Genomic DNA, 23,876 nt, shown 5'->3' with positions numbered 1-23,876 from the left:
GGGGCGGGGGCGGTGGAATGGTTGAATTTAAAGTTAAAGCAGATAAATCAGATTGCAAGAAGAAGGCATAAAATATTTTTATTATTTCCAATATATTGAAGAAAATTCTTGATTAATTTGACCTAGAAGACAGAAGAGTTAAAGTGCCACCTAGTGTGGGAAGACTGAAAGCCAAGTATTTTTTGCAGCTGTTACAGTGTAGTCCAATAAAGATAATACAAGAATCTGTTACAAATGATGTGACCACATTGTGGAACAAACAAACATATACATCTCCAATAACTCCTTACTTGCGTGTTACTTCTAATGGTTCAACCATTGTGTGAGGTGTAAACCACATATAGTATCTGAAAACATGGTAGATCACAACAATGCATATCAAGCAATGCATCAATTTATAGTGTGACCAATGTTCTCTTTCAATGACCTTAACATTTGACAAAATCATAGAATCCCTATAGGGTGGAAACAGGCCCTTTGGCCTAACAAGTCCACACCAACCCTCACAGCATCCCACCCAGACCCATCCCCTAATCTACATATCCCTGAACACTATAGGCATATCTTTGGACTGTGGAAGGAAACCGGAGGAGCCAGAGGAAACCCACGCAGATATGGGGAGAATGTGCAAACTCCACACAGTCGCCCCAGGGTGGAATTGAACCCAGGTTCCTGGCACTGTGAGGCAGCAGTACTAAACACTGAACCACAGTTTCTTGCAAATCCAACCAACCTGCTTGTTGGAAACACAGCTATGTAATGTGATAAGTTACATGATATAAATAAATCACCTAGCAAAAACAATTGCAAATTTTCTAAGGATCCCTACATTAGGACAAATACATTATAAACATGGAAACACAAGTAGGAGAAGGAGTAGGTCATATAAACCCATATAGCGCACTCCACCACTCAATATGTTCATGGCTGATCCACAATCTCAACATCACGCTCCCATTCTCTTTCAATGCCCTGTAACACCTTCAGTGTCCAGAAATCTATTTCTTTCTTAAATGTATTCAGTGACTTGCCCTTTTGTGCCTTCTGTGCTGGAGAATTCCACAAGTTCATAACCCCTCCAAGTTAAGAAATGGTTCCTCATCTCTCCGAAATGGCCTATCCCGCATCCTGAGACTGTGACACCTTGTTCTGAAGTCCAAGTCAGGGGAAACATCAGTCCTACATTCACTCTTTCCAGTATTATCAGAATTTAGTACTGAAAACTTGTGCTCCAGAACTTGCTGCACCCCTAACGTTCTAGTAGGTACCCACTGACCGCGTGGAAATTTGCTCTAGTACATCCAGTACAAAAAACAGGTCAAATCCAACCAGGTCAATTACCACCACACTAGTATGCTCTCAACCATCAGTACAGTGGAGGAAGGTGTCATCAACAGTGCTATCAAGCAGCACTTACTCAGCAGTGGCCTGTTAACTGACACCCATTTTGGATTCCCCGGAACCACTCAGCTCCTCATCTCGTTATAGCTTTGGTTCCAACACGGACAGAGAGCTGAATTACAGAGGTGAGTCACTGCCCTTGACATCAAGGCTGCTCTTGACCGAATGAGGCATCAACAAGCTTTGGCAAAACTGGAGTCATTGGTAATGAGGGGAAAATTCCCCTCTGATTAAAGTCATATCTGGCACAAGGAAGGTTGTTGTGGTGTTTGGAAATCAGTCATCTCGGATTCAGGACAGCTCTGCAGGAGATCCTTATGGTTGAATCCTAGGCTTAACCATCTTCATCTACTTCATCAACGATCTTCCCTCCTTCAAAGTCAAAAGTGGACTTGTTTGCTGATGATTACATATGTTCAGCACCATTTACAACTCCTCAGGTACTGAAGCAGCCCATTCCCAAAAGCAAATTGATGTGGACAGTATCCAGGTTTGGGCTGTCAAGTGGAATGTAACATTCATGCCAGGCAATGACCATCTCCAGGAAGAGAGAAAATAACCACCAACCCTGGAATTCAATGGCATTACCATCACTGAATTCCCCATTAACAATATCCTACATGTTATCATTGACCAGAAATGGTCTGGGCTAGCCACATAAATATTGTGGCCACAAGAACAAGGCAGAAGCTAAGAATTCTGCAGTGAGCAACTCATCTCCTCTCTCTCAAAAACTGGCCCAACATTTACATGGTATACATCAGGAGCGTAATGGCAAACTTCCCATTTGCCTGAATGAGTGCAGATTCAACAACACTCAACAAGTTTGACACCATCCAGGATAGGGCAACCTGCTTGATGGGCACCACATCCACAAACATTCACTCCAACCACCACCAACACTCAGGAGCAGCAATGTGTGCTATCTAAAAAATAAGCTGCAGAAATTCACCAAGGCTCCTTAGATAGCACCTTCCAAACCCATAACCACTAACATCTAGAAGAAAAAGGGTAGCAGATACATAGGAACGCAAACACCTGCAAATGTGTCTCCGAGCCACTCACCATTCAGACTTGGAAATATATTGCATTTCTTCACTGCCACTGGATAAAGTACTAGGACTCCAATGCTAACGGTATTGTGGGTCTACCTATAGCAACAGTTCAAGAAGACAGCACACTAGCACCTTCTCAGGGACAACTATGGATAGACAATAAATGCTGGCCCAGCCACAACATCCACATCCCATGAATGTATATACATTTTTAAATTCCCTCTCATTTTTCTAACTTCAAATGAATCTAGGCCCAGACAACCCAATCTCTCAATGTACGATAAACCTGCCATTATGGGAATCAGTTCATAAACCTTCACTGAGCTCAATCTACAGGAAGTGTATTTTTTCTTAAATGGTCTCAACAAGACCCTGTACAGTTACAGCTAGACCTCTCTGCTCCTTTACTCAAATCTTCTTGAAATGAAGGCAAACTTATAATTTGCCTTCCTAACTGCTTGCTGCAAGTTGGCATGATTTTAACCACAGCAAGTACAGCTGACAGTGACACTGTAACAATAAACAGCCAATCTTTACTTAGTGGAGCATTTTAAAAAAAACTTGTACCACCAGAATTCAATTCCAATGAAACAGTCATTATCCAAGGGAAAACATATGTAAATATTAGAAACATTCAATACTTGATTCCCTTGCAGTTTCTCAACAGAATAAGTGCACTGAATTGCTTCTAGCTGTACCTGAGAGGGGGAGAAGTAGCTTCTACTTCTTCAAAACTTCAGCAGTTTCTGCTGAATCTGAAAGCTAAAACAAACCTAGAAAAAGTTCTGAGGACAAGTCACCGGACCTGAAACGTTAACTCTGTTTTTTCCTTCAAAGATGCTGCCAGACCTGCTGAGCTTTTCCAGCAACTTTGTTTTTGTTGTTGAACAAACCTAGAATTCCTGGTCTGAGAGAGCTGGCCACACCCATCCAGGCTGCTTATTTATTGTTCCAACTTTTAAAAAAAGTCCAAGGCCTCACAAACTGTTTACTGGCTTTCCAACTAGACCAGCTTGTCATCTCTGTCTTAAAACATCTCTTTTAAAAAAAGGGACAAAATAACCTCTTAAAGCCATAGCATTGTCACACACAAACAATAATTAACTGTACTATACAACATTTGACTTGTAATGTAATCTACACTTCATGTTCAACTTATAGTCTAACACCCAGAATTAACAATAAGACATAACTGTGATTGGATACCCTACATTGCATATAAAAGAGCAAATGTGATTAATTCAGGTTCAGTAGCTTTCTCAGCAGTTGTCCCCCAGACACTAATGACACAGTGGGTCAGGTTGGGATGCTGTTCGAAGGGTCAGTGCAGACTCAAACGGCAAAATAGCTTGCTTCCACACTAAGGAATCTGTGAATTCTTCACTTTTGCCAAAGGGGTCTTGAAACTCCCTCTCAAGAGCCATTCCCTCACAGACTACTTCATTGCTTGCTCTTGTGCTATTCGATCAGCCTCCTTTTTTGAGTCCAATCTACCCTGGGCTTTGAACTGTACTCCACTACTCATTCACAACCATAACTCCAACTCTTCATTGACAGATACCTTCACCAAGCCAGTCCTGCCTCTGGGTTTTTTTTTAAAACCGAATGCCAGTCTCACTTAGCTGCATCAAGCAAATATTGCTTGTGAGCATTTCAACATCCACACTCTCAATTGGACTGATGTATTAATGTTCACAAGCTTCTTCCAAATCTCTCATGACCTACCCCAGTGCAGAGCCAACAAACACAGTATCTATTTTGCTCCTCAGGACTTCTTCTGAGTCTTGATCCAACATTTAGTTGCTTACTAATTCCTAGAACGCACTTTTTGAGTTCCAAAAAAACATAAAGCCATCTCTTTACCAGGGACCCGGGTTCGATTCCACACTGTCTGTGTGGAGTTTGCATATTCTCCCCGTGTCTGTGTGGGTTCTCTCCAGGTGCTCTGGTTTCCTCCCACAGTCCAAAGATGTGCAGGCTAGGTGGATTGGCCATGCTAAATTGCCCGTAGTGTTCAGGGATATTTAGATTAGATGGGTTGTAGGGGTATGAGTTAGGGTGGGATGCTCTGAGGGTAAGTGTGGACTTGTTGGGCTGAAGGGCCTTTCTCCATACTGTAGGGAATTCTATGATTCTTTACTCCCGAGTCACCCACACAGAATCTGGCTTCCTAGCAGTACAGCTCACTGTGACATGCCAATCACGGAGTCTGCATCTCTTTCCTTCTTAATTAATTTTGTCCTTTGATCTCTTCTTCAGTGACCCTAAAATGTCATGGGTGGCCTAATGAAAATTTTGCAATAAACTCCTCTTCTATTATTAGGCACAATTGAATGGTACTAACATTTAAAAACAATCAAAAGAAGTATGTTTCGGAACTGAATGTACTCTGAAGGCTAGATCCCCATAGAATACTGAAAATGGATTTCATCATCTGTGGAAAGGACAAAGAGTAAGGAAAATTATTTAGGAAAAACCAGCCTCAGTGGGGTAAGAGTGTACCAGCGCTGATAAATTGGAATCAAAATTTGGCTGAACAAAGTGCAACCCTCAACGAGGAGGTATTTCTGGCATAATCAAGTTATATTCCTCAAAAGGAAAGGGACGGAAAGCCAGAGCTCCCTGCTAACAAAAGCAATAGAAATTCAGATAAAGAAAAAGAAAAATGGACTTACGACAATTGAGAATCAAGCTGAAAATAAAAGGCCCAAAGGAGAGATGAAGAAATAAATAAGAGAAGTTGCAGTATTATGAAAAGAGACAGGGAGATATGTTAAAAAGGAACTCCAAAGACTTCAATAGAACATAGAACTGTACAGCACAGTACAGGCCCTTCAGCCCACAATGTTGTGCCAAACTTTTACTCTAAACCTAAGGTCTATCTAACCTCCACCCCGACCTTATACTATCATCCATATGCCTATCTAATAGCCGCTTAAATGCCCCTAATGAGCCCGACTCCACTACCCTCACCGGCAATGCATTCCACACCCCTACCATTCTCTATGTAAAGAACCTACCTCTGACGTCTCCCCTATATCTACCTCCACTCACTTTAAAACTATGCCCCCTCGTAATAGCTACCTCCACCCTAGGAAAACTTCCTTCTGAAACTAGCCATTCCCACCAGCTTCTGATCTCCATAGGGGACACCAATCCATCGTCTCGGAGATGGAAGATGCCTCCTTTAGACTTTCCACAAAACATTTGCCTTCCCTCCTCACTGCTAGGAAACCATGTTAAAGCATCACATGTGTTCCACAAGCAATAGAGGCATGAGGAACAATGTGGAGCAGTCTATCTGTGCAGTCAGAGCATCAATTACCTCATTCTGTCCCCATACAAGTGCCTCACGGGGCTGAATGGCTTCATCCTGTTCCTGTGTAAGTGACTCAAGGGGATGAATGGCTTCTTCCTTGTCCGATTGGACAGGGCCAAGGGCCTGATTGGGTTACCCCTGGTTGCTGTTTAACAGTTTGATGTGCTAACTAGTGTGACAATGCCGTAACTTTAAGAGATTGTTTTGTCATGGTTTCTTTTAAGAGAGAGATTAGACAGACTAATAGTACAAAGGTAGTAAAAGGAGGAATATGGTCAACTAGGAACTAAAATGTGGATTACACATGAAAACAGAGAGCATGGCTGAGATATTAAAGGAATATTTGCACCTGTCTTTACTCAAGGAGGAAGATGCTACCCAACCATGGTGAAAGGTGTGACAATTTTGGCACTTCAAAGATTTAGAATTGTGATGGAGGTGGTATCAATTAGGCTGTCTGTATTTAAAGTCAGTTAAGCACTACAACCAACAATATATATTCAAAGATACTGAGAGAAGTGAGAGCTGAAATTGCAGAAGCATTGGTTACAGTTTTTAAGATTGCCTTAGGCATTACCAATAGTGGTAATGCTTGAGGACTGAACAATTACAAGCATTATGCCCTTGTTCAAAAGAAGGTTTAAGGAAAAACCCAGAAAGTATAGGCCAGTCATTTCAGTGGTGGGGAAGCTTCTAGAAATAATTAATTGGGATAGATTAATAGCCATATGAATAAATGAAGATTACTTAAAGAAAGTCAGCACGAATTTCTTAAGAGAAAGTCATGTTTAACTAACTTGCTGGAGTTTTTGTGAAGAGGTAACAGAAAAGGATGTTAAGGGCAATGCAGTCAATGTGACATACATAGATTTCCAAAAAAAAACACGCGAAGCAATGCTTCATAAGATACTTGTAAATAGAGTTGTAACTCATAGAATAAAAGTGACAGTGGCAAAATGGATTCTACATTGGCTGAGTGACAGAAAACAAAGAGTATTGGTTAATAAATCACTGAGATAGCAAGAACTTCAGATGCTGGAGTCAGAGATAACAAAAAGTGTGAAGCTGGAGGAACACAGCAGGCCAGGCAGCATCAGAGGAACAGGAAAGCGTGGAGCTGGAAATATCAACTTTACTGTTCCTCTGATGCTGCCTGGCCTGATGTGTTCCTCCAGCTCCACACTTTGTTATCAGTATTGGTTAATAGATGTTTTTCAGACTGGAGAAATATTTGTAGCATAATTCATCAGGGTCAGTGTTGAGACTCTTGTTTTTCCTCAGTGTATATCTTTTGCAAAGTTTGCATGATGATATAACATTGAGAAACATCGTGAACCATGATGCAGATATTGTAGAACTTCAAAAAGGGCACAGACAAGTTAGTGGAATGGGCAGATAGGTGGAAGATGAAGATCAATGCAGAGATTTTCTTAATTATTAAATGGATGCAGGCATCACTGGCAAGGCCAGCATTTATTGTTCACCCTAAATTGCCCAGATGGCAGTTAAGAACCAACCACATTGCAGTGGCTGTGGAGTCACATGTAGGCCAGACCAGATAAAGATGCAGTTTTCCTTCCCTAAAGGTCATTAGTGAACCCAATGGGTTTTCATGACTGTTGACAGTGGTTATTACCTGTTTGACAAAAGGTGAGAGAATGGCACTAAGTTAAATGATTTTTTGCAGAGCTGGTGCAAACATAATGGAGCAAATGGCCTCTTCCAGAACTGTAACAATTCTGTGATTACACGGCAAGTTATATTGTCTGTTGGTATATGTTTGAGATTTGTTCTCATGCTATTGGTTTGGTTGTGTTTGCTACTGGATAAGGTACAAAAAGGTTTTAAACCAACTTGCCACCAACTTCCTTTACTTCAGCAGACAGGTGTATAACTACCAATAGGTGTTTCCTCCTGATAAACATCAAAAAGTTTGCAAATTGGTTACTTGAGGAACTGCAAGGGGATGTTCATAAGCTGTAAACTTGTAGCACACTACATTGCAGATCTGGGAGAACATGCTGCTCTAAATATCTCTCCTTACATACAATTCAGAGCATGATTTGGGGCAAAATGTAGAAGTTTAGACTTTCAATATTATAATTAACAAAAATGAAATCTGGTTGATTTACATAGTAACAAGAAGCATTTCTTTAATCATCCTTAGTACTCAGGTAAATCAAAGGCATTAGATTGAATTGTTACAATGAGAATTGCTTATTTTAGGGAAACTTCAGAATATGTTGGTAATGTATAAACTGAACCAAGACCTCAATGATTACATCCAAAGAGATATATTACTCTAATACCGCAAACACATGATATAAATAGTAATGGAATGACTCCAGTCTTACACTGAGTGGATCAGCATTTCATATAAACAACAGATTAACAAGTTCTATTTACAAACTAGGAGTGCACATCTACACTCAGCATATCCTGTTAAATCCATTGCTTTCACATGGAGTACAATCTTGAATAAATTAAATAAGCAGGAAACTATTGTCAGGAAACGATGTAGCTTAACTTAAAAGAGCAAAGAACATTGGTCCCGATTTTCTGATGGCCAGATATTCGTTTCTGATGTATAGGTGGGAGCTGCATATGGTGACCCTGTGGAATTCCCATCTTAGTAGACCCTGAAGGAATTGTCCAGGAAACTGAAAATTCTATTGGGCAATTCCCCTGTGCCTAGAACATTTAATGTGGAAAATTTGGAGGTTACCACTGCTGTTAAGTGGTTATTCTGGAAAAATTAAATACCAAGTCTAACTCCTGAGTAACTATTCAACTGACCACACCCTCCCAACCGGTTCAACCCACTCAATACACTGCCCTGGATCCTAATATTTCTTTCTGTGCCGAGGACCCACCACCTCCCTGCCCATAGCACCCGTGGGACCCAACAAACCCTGCCGTCCACCACTACTGGATCCAAGCCCTCTTTCCCTACCACCAGACCCTGGCCTGGGACTTGAGCCCTCTCCCTCACCACCAAGCCCAACATGGAGCCAAATGAATCCTGCCCTGCCACTAGACCCTTCTTCTTTTGCTGCCAGAAACAAAATCTCAAATGGTGGCGTTGCATGTTGAGAACTTAATTTCACACTTCCTTGCCTTCCCTTTCTAGTCATTGTGTCATTTTTCAAAAAGTCATTCCCTTTTCCCATAAAAATTTCGAACTTAATCTCCTAAAGCCTTCACTGGCTCAATGTGACTTTTTTCTTTCTTTTCCAAACCCATACTCTTGCCCCAGTGTTTTCTACCAGCTTCTCAATGAAGCTGAACAAAAGGTCACCAAGCTTGACTTTTTGTTGCTGCCATGGCTGCTGCTCTCTCTCTGTTGCTAATCACATTTCAGCTGCTGACACGTGGTCATTTCTTCTTCCATAAGTGGTAAACTCAGTTAGCTGAACATTTTTATTTCCCTGGATCTTCCGAATTTCTTCCCCCTGTGGTAATGGTCAGATCTACATTGCTACCACCCTGTGGTATTTTCCCAGATGACCACTCTGGCATCTTCTACTGTTAGCCACATACTGTTAGTATGTGATGCTGGGTAAGGGTTATTGAAGCAGTACACTACCACCAATCCTCCTTTGTCTTTGCTCTGTCTTGTACCTATCAAGTGATTAGCAGATAATAAACACTATTGTTGAGCGCCTACAGAAGTGGCACAGATCGTAGATAACGAGAAGGTTTGTTGAATGAAAGCAATAAGTACAATTACATTGTAGCAGGCACAATTACTAGGACCTTGGGGAGCTGGTATAGATACATTTGATCCCTCTGAAATTAAGGGTAGAATTCCCTGTTTCAATGAACACTCTTTACGTATCGGTGGAATGGCTTGGTCGATGTAATATGAACTTTAAACCTTACAGAACCACTATCTTATGTAATGTTATATTGCAAGATTCTAGTTAAAGAAACAAAATTACAAAACACATATTGAAATTAATAGAAGTGAAATTGACACACCAAATCTGCCAATTTGCCGCAAGTTATAAATTAGTTTTTGTTAAATAATAAATCAATGAGTAACACAACCCTATTCAGAATATACAAGAAATTTTCTACTATTATCTGCTGTTTCAATGAATTCATCATCAAACATTCATGCATAATTCTCTTTAGTTACTAGACTGGAATCTTTTTCAATTAGTAATTCATTAAACCATATTGCATTCTGAATAAAATTACTATATCAATCATCACAGTGAACACACAATTTGAACATATCTTACATAAGTATTTCTAACATTCAGCCTGTCACTTCAAAGAGTAGCTAAGATTGGTAGACCTTGAAATTAGATTATTTCAACAAATAAACAAAAATAAGCTTTCATTTTTCATACCTAAGGTGTCAAACTATTACTTGCAAAATAATATTTTAAGTAAAGGCAATATTTGTATCTGTTTAAAGTACATCCTGAAATAGAAAGAAAAAGTAAAGCTTGTTTTCACTTATGGATACGGCACAGAAAAGCCTTGGGTCAAAATCTACATTTAGGAATCCTGTGTTAGGATTTTGAGATATCAGTACCTTGAACCTTCCAGCTTTTTAGCATGAGAAGAAAATTAGATTTGTCTGTAATGGTTTGTGTTTGACATGCTTTGCTAAAAAAATATGTAATGAAACAGAATAACTCATTCCATGTTCAATGAAGTAAACTTCATCTGCAATCCTATAATGCTGGAAAGCTTTATTCTGCACTGATGCTGAATATCTCCTACATGGCACTGATAAAACTTTCACTAGCATATGAAACAACACACTAAACAGATTTGGCAAATTTAAAAAGGTACATTGCCCCAAGTCCTTGACTTCTTAGAATTATAGAATCCCTACAGTATGGAAAGAGGCCATTTGGCCCATCATGTCTGCACTGACCCTCCGAAGAGCATCCCACCTGACCCAGCCCCCAATCCTATCCTTGTAACCCTGCATTTACCACAGCTAATCTACCAATCTTACACATCCCTGGACACTACAGGCAATTTAGCAGGGCCAATCCACCTAACCAGCACATCTTTGGATTGTGGGGGATACACACAGACGTGGGGAGAACATGCAAACTCCACACAGTCACCCAAAACTGAGATTGAATCCAGATCCATGATGCCGTAAGGCAGCAGTGCTAAACACAATGCCACTGTGCCACCATTTTCTTTTCATTTGTCTTTTCATAAATTGATCTAAATACTCTCAGTTTCCAAACGATTGTAGAGACAAATTCAAACAGTATCATTCAATGACAATATACTGCAACTTGCATTTGTTTAGTGGCTTTAACATCAGGCAATAAATGCTGACCTGGCAAGCGACATCCATATCACATGAATGATTTTTTAAAAATTATTAAGCATCTCTGTACCAAAATTTTACACTAAGCTAAATAAGGAGATACAAGTATAGATGACCAAAATTTGGCTGGAAAGATAGGCCTTACAGAGAATTTTAAGGAAGCATGAGCTCCAGAAGCAATGAGAGGGAATTCCAGAGGTTTGGGCCCAGGCAGGTAAAAATATGGCAACCACTGGTCAAGTGAACATAATTTGGCATGTGTAAAAGTTAGAAAACCAAAATCTTGAAAGGCTGTGGGACTATAGCATGCTATAGGGACAGGAAGGAGCAAGGCCATATTGAGGTTGTGAGAATTTTGAAATTTCTGGAAAAGAAGCCATTATACACTAGGAAATGCAGGGGTGATGGAAGAACCAGGGTGGACAGCTATTGCAAAATTGGAAGTTGGCACTTCTTGAGCATTAATTGGATGATAACTCAAAGGGTCATCATTTCACATCTTTAGTTGTGATGTATTGCCGTCTGTCAACTTACCTCAATCGTTTTACATATCTCTTCCAGCTGAGTAATGATTGCCTGGATTCTGTCATTTCCTGCCACCAGCATTGCAATACCGTCACTGAGCTCAGTCTGCAAAATAATAGCAAGAGACATCAGTATAGGCTATTCTAGTCAGCAAAAGTAACAAAAAATCCACTTCTTTTTGAATTGAATAATCTTACAGGTAATGTAACAGATAATCTTACAGTCCTTTTCTGCTTCAGATTTCCAAAGCCATTCCCCATTTATAAAACAGTCTATGCCTCCTTTCTTCCTACCAAGTGCATTGCCTTACACTTTCCAAGATTGTATTTCATCTGTCACTTCTTTGCCCACTCCCCTAACCTGAAAAGTCCTTCTGCAGCCTCTCGATTTCCTTAACACCATCTGTCCCTCGACCTATATTTGTGTCATTTGCAAATGTAGCAACACTGTCCTCAGTTTCTTCGTCCAAATCATTCAAGTAAAATGTGAATAATTGTGATCGCAACACTGACCCCTGTAGAACTCCACTAGTCACCGCTGCCATCCTGAAAAAGACCCCATTATTCTCACTCTCTCCCTTCTGCCAATGAGTCAATTCTTTATCCATGCCAGCACCTTGACCCTAGACACCATGGGTCATGACATACTGAACAGACTCCTAGGCAGCACCTTGTCAAAGGCCTTTTGGAAAGTTAAACGGATCACATCTACTGGTTTGTCTTTGAGGAGGTAACAAGTAAGTTAGACAAAGAATTCTAACACATTTTTCAGGCATGACCTCTCCTTGACAAAGCCATGCTGACTCAGCTTTATTTTACCATGTAATTCCAAGAATACTGCCATCTCATCCTTAATAGTGGACTCTAAAATCTTACCAACAACTGAGTCATGCTAACCAACCTATAGTTTCCTGTCTTCTACTTCCTCCCTTCTTAAACAGGGGTGTAACATTAGTCATTTTTCAACTTATGGGACTTTCCCTGATTCCAGTGACTCCTGAAAGATCATCACCAATGCCTCTACAATCTCCCCAGCCATCTCGTATATAATTCAGGGTCTGGTCCAGGTGATTTATCCACCTTCAGATATTTCAGTTTCCCCAGCACCTTCTGCTTAGTGATGGCCACCTCTCAACGTTCTGGTATGCTGCTGGTGTCTTCTGCTGTGAAAGCTGATGCAAAGTACATATTCAGTTCCTCCTCCATTTCTTTGATCTCCATTACTCCTTCTCCAGCCTCATTTCTAGTAGTTCAATGCCTCTATCTTACCTTTTGGATAACTAAAAAAACTTTTGCAATCTTCTTTTACACCACTAACAAGCTTACTCTCATATTTCAAGTTCTCACCTCTTATTGCTCTTTTAGTTATCCTTTGCTGGTATTTAAAGGCTTCCCAATCTTCTGGCTGCTGACTAATCTTCACCATATTGCATGCCTTTGCTTTTGCTTTTGTGCTGTCCCCAACTTCCCTTGTCAGCGATGGCTGCCTCGTCCTCCCCTTAGTATGTGTGCTTTTCCTTGGGATATACGTATTTTTAAAATGAAAGCAAAATATTATTAAGATACCTTTTGACGTTTGTAGACATTTTGGAGAGGTGCCACTTCACAATCTTTGTGAGCACCAAAGACTTTGCACATTGAGCAAGTTGGAGCCTCACAAGTCAGGCAGTAAATATTAATCTTTTCCTCTTCATGCTCTTCACACATTAACTGCTGGTCAGATTTGGTATGCAGTGGCCTGAAAGAAATTAATTATTATAAAATAACACTATGACCATAATTTTGGAAAGTAAACTATTTCTCCAGAAATGAATGCACCTCCTCCACCAACACCAACTCACAACCTCAATGCAGGCGTGACACATTGCCAAGTCAACACATCCTCCAACCCCAGCACACATCCCAGACCCAACCTCCACCAGGCCCAAATATACCCCCTTCCTCACCTCCTTCAACACATATCTGCCTCCAACTACCTTCAATTCACCCTGGACCTTCAGCCCAGCCTGAACCCCGAAATCTCACCCCCCAACACAACTACATCATATTCCCCATCTCCACTTCTTCCTTCAACAACGAACACCCAGACCCTCCCCTATTCCAATCTCCATAAACTCAACACACTCCACCCACTCCTCCATCTCCATCCTCCAACAACCACCTCCTGAAATAATACTCACAATGATCTCCAGTATCACTTCCTCCAATCTTATCAGAATCATAACCATTTGCCATTTCATACAGACAGAGAACTTCCAATATACACGAAAATGTCTCAAATCAATTTTGTGGAAAAAGACAAAGTAAGTTTAGTAAATTAAGGGCAACATGGTGGTTGGCACTGCTGCTTCATGGCAACAGGATCTCAGGTTTGATTCCAGCCTTGCGTGACTATCTGCGTGGAGTTTGTACATTCTCCCTATGCCTGAGTGGGTTTCTTTCAGCTACTCCGGTTTCCTCCTACAGTCCAAAGATATGCAGGTTAGATGGGTTAACCAAAGTTTAAAAAAACACACATGCGCGGTTACAGGGGTGAGGTGGGTTTGGGTGGGATGTTATTCAGAGGGTCAGTGCAGACTCGATGGGCTGACTGGCCTCTTTTCACACTGTTGGGATTCTATGAAAATAAATTAGTTTAATTTCTGAGTAGAATAATGGCAGAAACACTTTTTGGACAGAATTGTAAAGCGAAGTGTCAGGGTTGTACATTTTGTCCAGCAGTCAACTGATTTTTAGTTAATGCATTTTTAAAAACGAAGACACTATAAATCATATAGTGTAGGAGTTGGGAGGTCATGTTGCAGCTATACAGCACATTGGGTTCGGCCACTTTTGGAATACTGCATTTAATTCTGGTCTCCCTGCTATAGGAAAGATGTTGTGAAACTTGAAAGGGTTCAGAAAAGATCTACAAGGATGTTGCAAGGTTTGGAGGGTTTGAGCTACAGGTACACGCTGAAAAAGCTGGGGCTATTTTTCCTGGAGTGTCGGCGGCTGAAGGATGACCTTATAGAAGTTTATAAATCATGAGGGGCATGGATAGAGTGAATAGTCAAAGTCTTTTCTCTTGGGTAGGGGAGTCCAAAACTGCAGGGCATAGGCTTACGGTGAGAGGGGAAAGATTCAAAAAGGACCTATGGGGCAATTTTTTTCATGCAGAGGGTGGTGTGTGTATAGAATGAGCTGTCAGAGGAAGTAAAGGAGGCTGGTACAATTACAACATTCAAAAGGCACCTGGTTAGGTATATCAATAGGAAGGGTTTAGAGGGATATGGGCCAAAAGCTGGCAAATGGGACTAGATTAATTTAGGATATCTGGCCAGCATGGATAAGCTGGACTGAAGGGTCTGTTTCTATACTGTACAGCTTTATGAGTCTACATACCTAAAGTTATAACCATTGTACCTGACTGGTCTCATCACAAGTGATGAATGTGGCATCTGGGTCAACTATGTCACAACTTGGAAGTCACTGCCCACTGGAACTGCATTTAAAAAAAATAAATCACTTATTGGCACAAAGCGCTAATCCTTAAATTTGAATCCAATGCGATAACATAACATAATCTGTTATTTGGGTTCTACCTGAAATCAAACCAGACAGACAGTCTCAACACAGTTCCTAATGAAATGCAAATCAATATTCACCCTTAATTCAGATTGTATCAGCTTTCGGAGGAAGGAAGATAGTAAAGAAAAAAAGACTCTGCAGTGGGATGTATTCCAATACATTTGAAATTAATGCTGACTGCAGTGTATTTAGCACTGAGCTGATGCACACCCATTTCAGATTATTTAATACCACCGAGTGAAAATGTTCATCATACGCACTAGCATTCGTAAAGAAAGAATGGGTGCATTACAAAGAAAATTACTTATTTTGTCCATTGCATTTTCACGTATAGTTTTCTGACTCTGATCTATACAATGTTTTAGGAAAGATTTGTAGTTTGGGTTGTGGCTGGAGATGTTGGTTGTTCGTGCAAATATTTTGTCCCCCTTCTAGGTGCCATCTTCAGTGCTGTCTAGCCTCCGTTGAAGCGCTATTGTTCTGTTCTGTTCTGAATTTATATGGTCTGGTCTGTCATGGTGGGTAGTTCTGTTTCCGGTTTTGCTCCATAGTGGTATGTAGATGGGGTCTATTTCAATATGTTTGTTTATGGCACCAGGTTTTCAACCATTGGCTTCCAAGAATTCTCATGCTTGTCTTTGTTTTGTTTGTCCTAGCACTGTTATGTTGTCCCAGTTAAACTGATGTCCTTCTTTGTTGGAGTGAATAGAAATGAGGGAGAGTTCGTCATGCCATTTTGCTGCAAGTTGGTGTTCATGGATGCTGGTGGCGAGTTTCCTGCCCATCTGTCCTATGTATTGCTTCTCGCAGTTGCTGCATGGCATTTTGTATATTACATTTGTCCTGCTCATTGTGGGTATGGGGCCTTTTGTCTTTGAGAGTAGCTGGCGAAGTATGATTGTTGGTTTGTATGCTATCATTATTCAAATTTTGGGGCGGCACAGTGGTTAGCACTGCTGCCTCACAGCACCAAGGACCTGGGTTCGATTCCACCCTCGGGCGACTGTCTGTGTGGAGTTTGTACATTCTCCCCGTGTCTGTGTGGGTTTCCTCCAGGTGCTCCGGTTTCCTCCCACAGTCCAAAGATGTGCAGGCTAGGTGGATTGGCTACGCTAAATTGCTTGTAGTGTTCAGGGATGTGTAGATTCGGTGGGTTATAGGGGGATGCTCTGAGGGTCGGTGTGGACTTGTTGGGCCGAAGGGCCTGTTTCAACACTGTAGGGATTCTACGATCTATGATGAAAGAGGTCATAGGAGTCTTGTAGTCAGTTCCTATATGTTTCTAACATGGGTAGGATGGCCAGTGTGTTGGGGCATAGTGACTTCTTGGTGTTGTTTGTTCGCCAGACATCAGAGGATAAAGCTGTTAGGATACCCATTGTTTGCAAAGACTTTGTATAGGTGTTCCTCTTCATTTTTGCAGAGCTCTGAAGTGTTGCAGTGTGTTATTATTTGTTTAAACAGAGTTTTGACACTGCTTTGTTTGTGGACGCTGGGGTAGTTACTGTTGTAATTCAGGATTTGGTCTGTGTGTATAATCTTTCTGTATACACTGGTAAGGAACTCACCATTGTTCGTTACTTCCACCATAATGTCTAGAAACAGGAGTTGTTTGTTGTTCTGCTCTTCCCTGGTGATCCCCTTGATCCTGGTGAATATATTGTTAATAAGCTGATGTGTTTCTTCTAACTTTGCTCGTTTAATGATAAAGAAAGTATCGTTGATGCACCTAACCAATAATTTAGGCTGGATCTGGGGGAGGATCTGCGTGTTCAAGTCTTTGCATAACTGCTTCCATTATAAGACCCGAGATGGGTGAACATACCTACGCAAAAATGATGGTGCCATAAACAACATAAACATGTTGAAATAGAGCCCATCTTAATACCAAAGGAGCAAAACTGGAAACAGAACCACCCGCCATAACAGACCAGACCATATAAATTCCAAATGGAACGGAACGTTAGCGCTTCAACAGAGGCTAGACAGCACTGAAGATGTCACCTAGAATGGGGATGAAATGTTTGTACGAAAACCAGTCAGCTGGGCAAACCAACCAACAACTCTGATCTATATAATATAGATCAAAAGCATTGATAGCACCAATGTTAATGTTTCAGTGAACAAAATGATGAGCTTATAAAATAATCCTGAACTTCTAGCCACTTGCACAATGTAAATACTATACAAGTGTATTGTTACTACAACTAAAAGTTAGTAAATGTTGAATAATTCATAAACTTTAGTCAATAAAACAGTCGCACATTAATCAAAAATTTAGATGAATATAGTTGAGGGATCATATCAAGATAAAATGTGTGACTAATAACTATCTCGGAGAGTTATCATTGAGTCAAGTATGGTAAATGATAATGAATCATAGCTTTAAACTCTCTTGCTAAAATAAATTATCTTGCTATTATTGTCAGTGTTGTTCACGGAACCTTAATGTGTATAAATTGGTTGACATGTTTTCTCCAATTACAACAGTGACTGCACAACATTAACTGCGAAGCATTTTGCATGTCCTTGTGTGAAGGGCAAAGTTTAAATTCTCTTAACAGTCAACAATTAGACTATTTACCCATTATTGTTATTTGGAAAAGATAATAACCCAACTGAGAAAGACTAATTGAATGAGACCAGAAGATTCTGAAGAGAAATGTAAAATAACTTTATCATTGAGAATTTGATTTTATATTTAAAATAGCTTACGTTGGTGATTTGTTTGACTGAGTCTGACTTTGCAATTGGAAGTCATAAAAGTGATTTCATTTGAATTATGCTGATGATGGCCTGTCATACAAACGGAAACTCTTGCAGATGTGTTGGTATCAAACAGCCTCATTTGAGGATTTCACAAATAGCATTTCTATCTAAAAATAGATGAGTGGTGTTAGAGTTTCCTCTTTTTATCCATCAATCACAGGTCTCCAATCTTAAGTAGGCTTTGATTTAGTGCTTCAAAGAAAATAAGACATTGGAACTAGAATTCTTTGTTAATGAAAGCAGAAACCACAACATCAATTAAAGGAAAACTGAAAATTAATTTTGGAACATATAGACCTGTCAAGGCAATAGGAGTAGTTTTGAATTGTCCTAATAAAAAGACAGCATGGACATTATCCATACAGTTTCCTCCTTTGTTGCAAACCTCTTAAAAAGCCTTTAAAAAAGACAAAGATCATAAACTGGCCCATTTGAACTTTGTACCCAAAAACCCAGGTTAGCGCATTCCAAACAAGTGGAATACAAGGATTTGCATCTTTTCATCCTGCAGTTTCAGGCTTTTCAGACCCCTGTTCCCTGTATTACCTGACTTACCTCATTATTCCTTTTCCTTTAACCTTGTTAGTTTCTTAATTTGCAAATTGTGAGCATTTCCTACATAGTACTATTTGAATCCCCATTGTGGAACATTCTACTGCATTCCCAAAGGATTTGATATTGTTTGTTCACACTTACTAAGTGAGTGGCTGATAGAAAATTTACTTTTATTTCACCTCAACCAAAAGAGCAATACAGGAGTAAATGATTATGAGAAAGTGGTAAAGACCACAAATTGCATTTGAATAAAATAATGAAAATTTTCTTCTATGTTTATAGACCATTCATTAAAACACATTCATTCTCAGTTCAGCTTTCTCTATAAATAAAGCACATTGCGTAACCTGGATGATTCTTGCTTGTAGATGTCAATGATATTTTCCACCAGGAGATTTCTCTGCAGGCCATAAACTCCATGGCGATCCAGTACTACCTCATGTCGGCAGGAAGGACAGCGAAAGCGACCCCCTGAAGGCACTGTTGTGGAGCCTCTCGACTGCCAGAATGGATTGGAAGCCTGTGAATTACATACCAAATGGAAGTGTCAAACAGCCCTAAAAGAGTATTCAGCTACACCACGTGTTACTCACATTCCTTTGCCTCTTGTCAATCTTCCTCTTTTTGTAGATATTCTTCTTTGTTATTTTTTTGCTTCAACGGAACCATGCAGCTGAATGCCAGTGCCATCACCCACAGCTCAGGCAAAGAGAAAGATGTTTTTATCATTAAAAAAGGGATGAGCTGGACTTGACCATAATTTCTGCCCCTCACTGTATCTGTGATCTGACGTACTTTTCTTTCTCATTTCTCCTCCCCTACATCCCTTAACATGTAAATCTGCAATCCAAGCAATCTGATGCATAAAAAACAGACCTAAAACATTAAAACTATTTTATCAAGAGTATGCTTCTAAAGAATAGGTTTCATGGACTTAAAATATTAATACTATTAATAGTGCATTAAGGTTAATAACTATACCATGGTAAAATACTGGTAAGTTCTGAAACACCTACCTGGAAAACATCATTGGCACATTTTCTACACAAGTTATGTTGACATGGTAAAATCACAACTGGCTTTGTGAACATTTCCAGACAAATAGGACAAATTAGTTGTTTCTCCAAACTGTCCATTGTCTGCGCGCCTCCAAGCATTGGTTTGAATCCCACTGCAAGGTTCATCCCCAAAATCAAGAGGTTCACTCAATCCGTTAGGTAGAAATTTTTTTTTTCCTCTCTTCAAATGTCTGTTTTTCCCAACCTGTGCTCTCCGCCGAAACATCAACTGTTAGGCAGCCGGCTAAATTTAGAATCATTTCACAGAGGATCGTATTGCTTTTCTTTTAGCCAACAAATCACATGGACTAAGAGTTGTGGGCTCTGCATTCCTCATTCCATATTTATCTCCTGAAATGTGAGACTGAGATTTTAAACAGCCATTTGTTGGGCAGCTCTTTCCCTTGTCAAATGATGTTTAGTCATGTAGTAAACTACTGATTATATAAATTACTAAAACAAAACTGAATGCAACTCAAAAGTTTCTGAAACCAACTCCCTGAACAAAGTTTCAAATTCAAAACCTTAAATTAAATCCAATGCAACCTGTTATCCTGTATACAGCACTTTCTTCTGCTCAGCAATATATTCCTGTTGAATATATACATATTTGCTTCACTTTGTAACTTAATCTGATTTCATGAATAATCGATGCACAAAACAAGTGAAAGGTTTACAAATTAGTTAATTAGGAAGTACAGTCCTCAGACTAATGCAACTGAAATCTCCAATTAACACAAATGATAACATCACAATTAAGTTGGATATAAATATAAAATGAGAAAAAATGTTATACCTACCAAGCTTTGTGCCACCACCTTTCACGAGAATGTAGTTAACTACTCCTTTTTCATGAGAGACTGCTATGCCAAAAGAAAGGAATGGTTGTCCCTAGCAAATGTTGAGAAGCATTTAGCTGAAAGTAGCATCTAAGGAGGAATGACATGCTGGTCTGATGCACTCAATATTAAGCTGTTCTGTGGATTTAGGTTAGAATCTCAATTATTTCTAAAAAATATAAATAAGCTATTTCTTTGCTATGGTCTGACTCCTTAGGCAATATCACCTCTTATGGCACCATCTTAGGTACAAATATCTAAGCATAAATCTTAGATACAAAGAAGGAATGCAAAAAGAGAAGTAGTTGCATTACTTTAGTGTTTAATGAGTAAGTCGAAATAAGACATAGTTAAAGGATTGACAATACAGTCACATGAACAATGAATAAACATTACACTGCAGTAGCTCAGCGCAGGGGCTTTCACACGTAGTCCAACAACCATCCCAACTCCGCTCCAAGCTCCAAACTGTCCATTGTCTGTGCGCCTCCAAGCATCGGTTTGAATCCCACTGCGAGGTTCATCCCCAAAAGCATACTCTCTCTAAATTCCTTGTCATGGATGCCTCATCCTTCACTTAGCATGTTTATTCTTCCTTGGGATAGAACTCTTTTTTCATGATTTTGAGACATGACAAAAGCAGCAAACACAACACATAAATAAACCTTGAAAATAATTAATTCTACATGAAGGGTGTAAATGATGTTTAGATCATCAACTACTAAATTAATCATAAAAGCAGAATATGCTGAAAATACTCAAAATGTCTGGCAGCATCTATGGAGAGCAACAGAGCTAAAGCTTCAGATGGCTGACTTCAAAACTAAATCTAAAATTTAGTTATAGATCTTTGGGGCTTTTTTATTGTTGCCACAGTTGTGGGTAAGCATGTGGTATGAAATCAACTGAAGAATTGATTGAGGATTTATAAATGGATTTCACTCACATTGGATTCATAAACAAAAAAATCTTGAAAATCATAATTAAAGCATGAATGATGAGAATTTATATAAAATAAATGGAATGGCAATGGAGAAAACAATCAACAATTGGAGAATATCAATATAATTCTAAAAAACACGATATCCACACAAGTTCCATAAGTCTCTGCATGCGTATTTTGAGAAAATTGTATTGAATTGAACAAATTAACTAGCTAAAGACAAAATAACTGAATTTTTTTATTCTTTCAAGGGATGCGAGAGCATCCTTTGCTCAACCTAACTTGCCTTAATAATGTGCATTAAATCTTAAATTTTAGTAACTAAATACTATTTAAGTCAGAGGCACACAGCTATCACAGGCCTTCACTCTCATGACTGTTTAAAGCTGATTATGAGCAGGTGAGCAGGCCTTAAGGTAGTAGCTGAGTCTATTTGTGTTGCCTATCACTGCTTGGACCTTTTATCAGAAGGGTTAGGTGGACGCTAAGAAGCAGTGCAAGGAATGGTCAAATGTCACTGAAGAGTGGTGACTGCTGAGAGGTTCCAAGTTCCCTGAAGGCGGCACCAGGGTGAGTTTTACCTGAACCAGAATGAACTCAGTTAAGACCAGGGTGAGTGCCATTCTGCCAAAGAGCAAGGCATTAGTTGAAGGCCAAGTAACAATCATAAAACACACATTAATTCAGCAAATAAATCAGAAATTGGAAGCTAGTCTCGGTAATGGTAATGATAAAACTATCATTGATTATTCTGACAACCTATATGGCACACTCCTGCCCTTTGGTAAATGAAATCTACTCTCCATACAGGTGATTCCAGATGTACTAGCAGGTGACAGCTTTGCCATATGGTTCTCTGTTTGTTGCTGCATTTCTAATCAGTTTTGTGTCACCAATGTGTTGTACACCTGAAGTATAATCTCCCTACTTTGTATTCGATTACCCCTTGCAATAAACGATTTCATTATATCAGCTTTCCTTGTTACTTGCTGTACCTATATACTAACCTTTGAGTGATTCATGCACTAGGATATCCAATCCCTCTGCATCGCAAACCGCTGTAATCTCTAATCATTTAGATAATCTTTCTTTTTAAAATTCATCTATTTTTCTAATCAACCTGTTCAGAAATCTTGTTACACACTTCTGGAGCAGGTGGGACTTGAACTCGGGCCTCCCAGTCCAGGAGGAGAGACTCTACCACTGCATTACAAGAAGAGCTACCAAAAATAACAATTTTACATTTTCTCACATCATACTGCATTTGCCATTCTCCTTATTTTCCCATCAAACTTACTTTTCTACCAATCTTTGTGCCATCAGCAAATTTAGCAACTATACCTCCCATTGTGTCATCTAAACCATTTATGTAAATTGTGAAAAGCTGAGGTCCTGCACTGATCCCAAAACCCATTGTTACAACTTGCTACCCAGAAATGAATCTATTATGTCTACTTTTTGTACCAGCTAACTATTCAAACTTCTACCCATACTAATATGCTACCCCCTACACAGAGCTTTTATTTTCTACAATAACCTTTGATGTGGCACCTTATCAAAGGTCTTCTGGAAGTCTAAGCACAGTACATTCACCAGCTCCACTTTATCCACAATGTGCTACTTCCTCAAAGATCAGCAATAAATTTGTCAAAGATGATTTCCTTTTCACAAGACTATATTGACTCTGCCTAATAACCTTAAACTAGTCCAAACGTCTGACTGTTTCTAATATTTTCCTTATGACAGATACTAAAATTGTTGGACTCTAGTTCCATCAGGAACTTGTCAGCTCACAATTCCAACAATTTACTCAACCCTACTTCCCTTTTGATTATTATTTTCTTCAGTTCTTCCCTCTCTTCCATTTCTTGATTCACAGCTATTTCCAGGATTGAATGTGTATCCTCCATGGTGAAGACTAATGAAAAATATGAGTTCAATTCTTCTATCATTTCTAATTTCTATCTAAACCACTTTTACATCCCGTGTTCCTACACTTAGGTCTCCCTTCTCTATCATGTTGATAGCATCATGAAATAAGAGAGTCACTCCCCCAATTCTTCCAAGCCTCCTGCTCCTCCTACTTGCCATATACCCTTCAATATTCAGGTGCCAATCTATGTCATCCTGCAGCCATGATAATGCCATTGAATATTGTGGGGAGATAGTCAGATTCTCTTAGTAGTTGCTAAGTAACTAATTTATTCAAAAAGTGGGGTAGACAGAAGTGAGGAAACTACAGGCCGGTTAGCTTAATATCCGTCATAGGGACGATGTTAGAAGCTAATATAAACAATGCTATGTCAGGGCATTTAGAGTACTTCAAGGAAATCAAGCAGAATCAACATGGCTTTTTCAGCAGGCTAAGCAATCCCACAACCAACGGATAAAATCTAAGTTCTGTCATCTAACTTCACCAAGTCATAAATGGTGGTGAATAAGTAAACAACTAGCAGGAGGAAGAGACTCTGCAAACATCAGTATCCTTAATGATGACTGAACCCAGCATTGCAAAAGAAAAGGTTTTCCAACTAT

At 39.6% G+C, this 23,876-nt stretch overlaps 1 protein-coding gene across 1 annotated transcript in view; it reads right to left on the bottom strand.

Moving 5' to 3' along the window:
- trim54 (tripartite motif containing 54) overlaps nucleotides 1-19,685 on the bottom strand; it is a 62,694-nt gene extending 43,009 nt beyond the window's left edge. The window contains exons 1-4 of the mRNA XM_048597220.1: nucleotides 19,518-19,685; nucleotides 18,849-19,021; nucleotides 13,174-13,345; nucleotides 11,618-11,713 (exon numbers count right to left, since the gene is read on the bottom strand). Of these exons, the coding sequence (XP_048453177.1) occupies nucleotides 11,618-11,713; nucleotides 13,174-13,345; nucleotides 18,849-19,021; nucleotides 19,518-19,685 (609 nt within the window). The remainder of the gene's footprint in view (nucleotides 1-11,617; nucleotides 11,714-13,173; nucleotides 13,346-18,848; nucleotides 19,022-19,517) is intronic.
- Between the last annotated feature and the right edge of the window lie 4,191 nt (nucleotides 19,686-23,876).

Source organism: Rhincodon typus, chromosome 5 (assembly GCF_021869965.1).
Source record: "Rhincodon typus isolate 14 chromosome 5, sRhiTyp1.1, whole genome shotgun sequence".
Classification (NCBI taxonomy): Eukaryota; Metazoa; Chordata; class Chondrichthyes; order Orectolobiformes; family Rhincodontidae; genus Rhincodon; species Rhincodon typus.
Note: the sequence above shows the minus strand (reverse complement) of the source record. Positions and strands in the feature narration are given on the sequence as shown.